The 7,555-nt window shown below is 32.5% G+C and overlaps 2 protein-coding genes across 2 annotated transcripts; both read right to left on the bottom strand.

The window, feature by feature from the left end:
* Positions 1–987: 987 nt before the first annotated feature.
* Positions 988–5,145, bottom strand: LOC125866411 (uncharacterized). The gene is made up of 7 exons (XM_049546807.1): positions 4,947–5,145; positions 4,522–4,611; positions 4,322–4,429; positions 3,761–4,228; positions 3,601–3,669; positions 1,386–1,442; positions 988–1,171 (listed from the first exon to the last, which is right to left on the bottom strand). The coding sequence occupies exons 1-7, from the start codon at positions 5,124–5,126 to the stop codon at positions 1,163–1,165; spliced, it is 981 nt and encodes a 326-aa protein (XP_049402764.1). The 5' UTR covers positions 5,127–5,145; the 3' UTR covers positions 988–1,162.
* A 10-nt stretch (positions 5,146–5,155) lies between these two features.
* Positions 5,156–7,433, bottom strand: LOC125866412 (uncharacterized). Its single transcript, XM_049546808.1, has 4 exons — positions 6,987–7,433; positions 5,811–6,897; positions 5,597–5,704; positions 5,156–5,491 (listed from the first exon to the last, which is right to left on the bottom strand). Exons 2-4 carry the CDS (start codon positions 5,989–5,991, stop codon positions 5,175–5,177), a joined length of 606 nt encoding a protein of 201 aa, XP_049402765.1. The 5' UTR covers positions 5,992–6,897; positions 6,987–7,433; the 3' UTR covers positions 5,156–5,174.
* Between the last annotated feature and the right edge of the window lie 122 nt (positions 7,434–7,555).

Raw genomic sequence — 7,555 nt, forward strand, 5'->3', positions numbered from 1 at the left:
TACTAATCTTTTTTAATTTAATTGTGTAAAGGTTTGTTGCACCTTTAGAAGGTACAATTACAAAGTCAACCACATTACACTACAAGAAAGTGGAGATACAACGACATTTTCTAAATGTCGTATTTTGTTGTTTAAATGTCACAAATTTGTTTACCGACATTTATTTTACAGTTGGACCAAATGTCGTAAATTTTAGTGTCGGGGATTTTTCCGACATTTAGGTAATTGTCGGGAAGAATTTGTGACATTTATTTTGTGACATTTAGGTAAATGTTGAAAAGAATTTGTGTCATTTACTTTGCAACATATATGTAAATGTTGGTAAGATTATTACGACATTTATTTTTTGACATTTATGTGAATGTCGATAAGAAATATATGACATTTAGGTGAATGTCAGTATGAGATATATGACATTTATTTTCGACATTTAGGTAAATGCCAGTATGAGATATATGACATTTATTTTTGACATTTAGGTAAATGTCGGTATGAGATATATATGACATTTAGTTTTGACATTTAAGTAAATGTCGATATGAGATATATGACATTTATTTTTGACATTTTTATGAAATGTCACTTAAACTTTCTGACATTTAGATTAAATGTTGGTAAAACAAATTTCAAGACACTTACTTGTGACATTTATAAAATGTCACATTGAAATTTCTGACACTTTCGTTAATGTCAACAAATGCTATTGTTGAATGTCATAAAAATTAGTGACATTATTTTATATTTTGCTAAATGTCATATTAATATTCTAATGTCGCTACCAAATTTCTTTAAACATCCCAGAAAAATCTATATATGGTTTTTCCAAGACACATACATACAAACAATCCGTGCATTCAAAACTATCTTCTTCATGATAAGCAAGAAATATTATATAAAGTAAATATTTCCTAATATTATAATCAAATAATAAAATAGCAATATAATAAGTTTTCTGTAGAACTAAACAATGTGTAAACAAATTATCTTTTCTATCTCAAGTAAAACTGAGATCTAACTAAATATAATAATCTCAACATAAAACCAACTAATTAACTCCTAATTCAAATGAAATTAAAATCTCCAATATATTTGCAATAAATATTTATGAAATCATCAATCCAAAAGTCGCGCATGTTGAAGTCGATACTTGACCTCAATTTCCTTAAAAATTCTGCACAAGAAATGCTAATAAGAAAATTTATAACTATATAATAATAAAAATTAGATCCCCATTAACTAGAACAATTTGAGATATCAAAAATGACTAATTGAATTTTTCTAAAAACAAAAATATTAAGGAATTGATGCAAATGCAATAATTATATATATGAAATTTTCCTCCTTGTGAAAGAAAAGAAAAATCTTGTAGTATTTTTCAAACATACCCACTTCTTTTTATTTGTGCCAACTACGGTAGTTCCAGTCTTCTTGATCATGTTAGCCTGAAAAAAAAATTAAATTAATTATTTTGATACTTTACGAAATACAAAACTTAACATTTCATTAAATACATAAAGCTGTAAAACAATTTGCTCTTCCAAAAGTTATGTCAGACCACAGACCTGTACTTCTGGAAAATGGTGACTGGGAAGACAATCCTTCCTATTTTAAATTTGAAAACATGTGGTTGCAAGAGGAAGGGTTCTTAGATAAAATTAAAGAATGGTGGCAGAACTACTCTATCAGGGGTAGTCCAGATTTTATTTTATCTCAGAAATTGAGGTGTCTTAAAAAAGATATCACCGACTGGAACAGAGAAATCTTTGGCAAGATGGAAACCAGAAAGAGCAAAGCACTGGATGAACCTATGGGTATTAAGCAGGCAATCGAAAATAGGCTCCCATCCCAAGCAGAAAAAGAAAATATGATGGTCCTAACAATGGAACTACAACAGATCGCTAAGGCTGAAGAAGTGTCATGGAGGAGGCAAAAATCCAGGTGTTTATGGCTTAATGAGATATGGAATGGAGGGTAATAGCTTATGGAAGGAGGTGGTTGCAACCAAGCATGGAGAACTAAACCACTGGTGTACTAAGCAAAGCAATTCTCCACATGGGGTAGGGGCATGGAAACATATACACAAATATTGGGAAGATTTCGTTCAACAAATTTCATTCAAAGTTGGGAATGGCCTGAATGTGAAATTCTGGAAAGATAGGTGGCTTGGAAATTTAATTTTGAAAGAGCTTTACCCAATTCTCTTCCTAATAGCACGGGATCCTGACTCTACAGTTGCACAGAACAGAGAGGACAATCAATGGAATCTACTTTTCAGGAGAAACTTCAACGATTGGGAGCTTGGCAGTCTGTGTGAATTAATGGGTAGACTGGAAGGTTACAACATGAATCCACAAGCTCCGGATATCATCTGTTGGGGTCGTAAGGCAAAGGAATACACGGTAAAGAAGGGATATAAATTGTTGCATGCCCAGAATGATATTACGGATTTATGGCCATGGAAACTTATCTGGATAACAAAGCTACCACCAAAGGTAATATGCTTCAGCTAGTTGGCATTAAAGAATGCTTGTTTGACACTGGACAATCTTTGTAGAAGAAACTTCCAGCTGGTCAGCAGGTGCTATTTGTGTCAGAAAAGTGCAGAATCAGTAAATCATCTTTTCTTGCATTGTGCGGTGGCTGGAGACATATGGCATATGTTCCTTTCCCTTTTCAATTTGAACTGGGTGATGCCTCAAACTTTCAGAGAAGTTATTGTGAGTTGGGGCCACTAGAGAGTTGATAGGGCCATCAGGAACACCTGGAGAATGATTCCAGCATGTATTTTTTGGTGCCTATGGACACAGTAAACATAATGATCAACAGGGTAATCTTAATACTTCTCATAACACTCAAAAAAGGAATCAGGAAAAGAGTCGGAAAAAAGAATTTTCATTAGAGAGAATAGGAACAAAACATACAAGATAGTGGGGGCACAAACCAAGGGCAAACTATCAACAACAAATCTCAGGGCAAACTAAGCAAGAAGAAGAGAGATACCATCAAAAGAAGGTAACAACAAGCAGCAAGGACAGAAGAGAATAAGGAGCAAGAGGTACACGTTCAAGTTGGTCAAAATGAACATAGCAACACCAGAAATACAGATTATGAAATGATGCATTATGAGGATGAGTATGATCAGGACACAGTCTTTGGTGCAAGTTTTTCAATTTTGGAGGCTTAATGCATGAAAGAGTTGAATTTTGTCAACATCCGAAGATTCTGATGTCGGATCAAAATTCCGTCAGTTCCATCAGCTACGGATGGGTCCTTTTGGTTTAGTGTGATGTTTGGTTCGGGTTTCGAGGCTTCTGTTTGGAGTGTGTACGATTAGGCGTTTTAGCTTTTATGGTAAAAACTAGAAATAATATGATAAATTAACATAGTTTATAATTTAACTATACCAACTGAAAAACAACAAGAACCAAAAGAAAAAGATGATCACTTAGACTGTTTATGTGTACATGACACACAATTAACAGTTTGCCGATTAATCCATATTAAACAAGAAAGAGGAATTAGTTGATCTCGTGATCATATAAATGTTAGGATTTACGCATTTCAAATAAAATTCAAAATTTTAATGAAATTTTCTCTAACCTTTCTTGTGTGAACACCTGGAACAAGTGATGATGGTTGTTGACAATCTTCAAGTGGGTTATCAGGAACCTATTGAAAAAGAGGAAGACTATTATAATTAAGAGAAACTAAGTTTTCAACTAAAAAAAGTATTTTTTTGTGAGCAACACAATTATTTCACCTGCTCTGATTTTAAATTTGCATCAATATTAATTCCCAAAGACTCTACATATGCTTGTATTCCTTCCTTCACTTTATCCGCTATAATTTCTTCCATATCCATTTTTGCTTCCAATAATTTTCTCTCCATCACTTCTTTATTCTCTTTTGCTTCCTCTTTCGCTTCCAAGAACTTTTTATCCATCGCTTTCATCTCTTTTTTTGCTTCATACATCTTCTCTGTCATCTCAATTTTCGTAGCTGAGGTAGCTTTTTGAACTTCCATCTCAACCCTTGTATCAAAATCTCTTTTTTCAGCCTGAGATCGTTTATATACGGGGCCATATACTAAGCTAGGAGATGCTCCTTTTCCTAGAGTTCGGCCAATTCCATGAGTGTCTGATCCCATTACTTGGGCGTATACATCATTAGGAGCACTTCCAGGGACATTAAACTCAGGATACACCTCGGCAAGATCATCCATTTGTTTCTTTTTGAAAGAAAGGTAAAGTAATGAGAAGTTTTTTAAAAAAATTGTAATAGAAAGAAGATACCTATATATTTTTAAAGAGTAAGAGTTTACCATAACTTCACCAGCTATCTCATTTACGGGTTGTTTATTCGCTCTAATGTGAGTTTTTTTGAACACCTCAATACGAGTTGGCTTTACACCATTATTCATCTTTGTCATCTGTTTGAATAGTAAGAGATTGACGTTAAATATTCATGATAAGTATTATTTAATATATAAATTATAGAAAATAAATAGTGCTTACTTCGTACATCGTCTATAATTTGAGAATGACTTTTTCTCCCTGATGTGTGTGGCATAGTCAATTTTTTTCGACTTTCTTTGTTTCTCTCACTCTTTTCCTAGAAATTTGAACACAACAATATATAAGAGGACATGCGCAATCTTGAATATATAAAAGAAATAGCAAAGAAGAAAATATAAAAAAACAGCATAGTTGAGTTTCACAAAGTGCAATCAATTTCTATACAAGAACATTTTGTGCAGGTTGGCAAACTGGACATGTACAACAACATTATTTCTGCCAATTAGAAGAAAGGGACAAATGAAAAAGGACTTCTAGTTGTTCTACAATAAGAAGTATAATCAGGGAAAACACGACTTTAATAATTTATGACAACTTCTATGAAATTCTCATTTAGTAGAGCAAATGCAGAAATACAAATCTAGCACATACCTTTGCTTCTTTTGAGCTCCAATAATGAACTAATGAACGCCACTGATCTTCTTCAACTCTGTCTGGACAATGAGCTAAATGCACAATATCAGTGTTATATGGGTCATATCCAATGGTTTTTGCTTCATGCTTTGATTCTTTCCATTTAGATCCAAATGACATCATCAGTATGCTCTTCATGTCATCAGTTGCGTCAGTATTTTCCAATACATATATTTAATACACAACTCATTTATAAAATAAAATATAAAAACAAAAACGTCTTAGTATATAGGTTTTGTGTATACTAAGAACCTTGATATGAGCCCATATTCTATCCTTGTACATACTAGGTACAAGCCTCCAATCTTTATGATTCAGTGGCGCTAAAATGCCATTTCGTGCTAGCACACCAAGTTTTGAACTCAATCTAGTTCCTTCTGACCCAATAACTTGACCATGTTCATTCAATTCGATATGTAAATTTCCACCATCTTTCCCCCATCCCGAGTGCATCATAGTGGGACCCCTAGTTCTCTTAGATTGCTCTTCACTCTCATTAGAATCTATAAATAATCAAAGATAAAAAGAGGCAAATTTATTATTTAAATAAAAATTATCTAACTACTTTATACTATGAAAAGAAGAATAAATATCATCAGATTTAATACCTGGAAGATTTTTTGTATCATGTGATTCATCTCTTTCATTTTGTGGCCAATTTTGGAGCGGTTGAGGCATTGACATACTTCCGATTTGTTGTTTTTGTTGCTCTGAATCTATCAATAATCAAAGATAAAAAAAAGGCAAATTTATTATTTATATAAAAATTATCTAACTACTTTATACTATGGAAGGAAGAATAAATATCATGATATTTAATACCTGGAAGATTTTTTGTATCATGTGATTCATCTCCTTCATTTTGTGGCCAATTTTGGGACGGTTGAGGCATTGACATACTTCCTATTTGTTGTTTTTGTTGCTCCGAAGAATCATATAAAAGCTCACCTTGACTAGAATTTCTCTGTCTTTTTCTTGCCATTTCAACGAAGTTCCTCAGCATCTATGAATCCTGCCAAATTTAAAGTAGTTTCTACTATACAAAAGTATAAAATAATATCTAACTATCATGTCAAATAATAAGACATATAAACATATGAGATTTCAACAGTTGAATGAAGAGTAAAAACATTAAAGTCATTATTGTTCAACAATCAATTGTACTGAAATAGTGATTATACTACTATAGTAACAAAAACTAAGCTATGTTGTCATCTTCATCATATGCTTCATTACTTTCCAAAGTTTCTGGGTCAATTTCTAATCCTGGTACTCCTTCTCTAACCCATTCAATGTCTTCTTCAGTTTCAAATGTTGTGTCATCCAATTGTTGTTCAGGCCACAACTCCATATGTCCTTCCTTATGCTCAATTGTTGGTGTGTCATCACCTAAATCATAAAAACCTCTTGGCTTAAGTTTAACAACAATTCGCCACTCCTTTTCCATAGGATGATCGACATAAAACACTTGTTGAGCTTAAGAAGCAAAGATGAATGGTTCATCTGATAACTGATGTCTTGTATAGAGTAGATGATTAAAATTCACAAGAGTAAATCCATAATCATCTTTATCAATAAGCCCCTTGTTATTGTTCACCCATTTACATTTAAACAATACAAACTTGAGATTCTTGGAATAATATAACTCAATTATGTCTGTGAGGATTCCATAAAAAGAAACCTCTGCCAATATGGGATTTTTATCTTTTGTGCTTGCATAACTTTGAGTGATAGCCTTTAACATAATACCACTATTTTGAGTTTTTCTCTTAACATCACGAGACTCTGTTAAGTATCTAACTCCATCACATATATAGCCATTCATTCTTTTTGCTTGTATTATTGGGCCAATAGCTAAAGTTTGAATATCCTCAGATATTTTTTCACCAGCCATATGCATCTTCTCAACCTAGCATTCAAAAATAAAGATGTGATCTAAAAGTTATAATTACCTATATAGTAATATATGATCAAATATTTTAGCTAGTTGATACTTACATGATTTCTAAACCATAGTTGAAATCTTTCATTATGAATTCGATCCACATTATGTCTTGATAGACGAGGATTTTCCTTCTTGATTTCTTTTATATGATCACTACGGAAGTAAAACACATAACTATTTAATAAAAATTTGAAAGAAAATTATTTAATAATTAATTACTAAGTATAAATTATGATTTAATACTTACTCACGATATGAAGTTGTGGAGGTAGAATTAAATAAAACATATCTGTGGGCTTGAGCACGTGTAATGTCATCAAGCTTAAATCCTTTCTCTCTACTTGATCGACGACCATCTTGGTCCATTGTTTCATTAGATAAAACATCATTTCTTAAAGGTGGATTAGACTTAGTCTCGACGTCATCTAAATACCATGAGCAAAACGTCATTAACTCATCTATCCAACGTCCCTCTGCAATCGAACCTTCTGGATAATGTCTATTCCTTACGTAGTTTTTAAGACAAAGCAAGAACCTAAAATAGACAATTTTTAGAATATAAATACAATTTCTTGTAAGTATGATAAAAAAAACTAACAAACTGATACCGTTCGATAAACCA

This window comes from Solanum stenotomum, chromosome 5 (genome assembly GCF_019186545.1).
Source record: "Solanum stenotomum isolate F172 chromosome 5, ASM1918654v1, whole genome shotgun sequence".
NCBI lineage: Eukaryota > Viridiplantae > Streptophyta > Magnoliopsida > Solanales > Solanaceae > Solanum > Solanum stenotomum.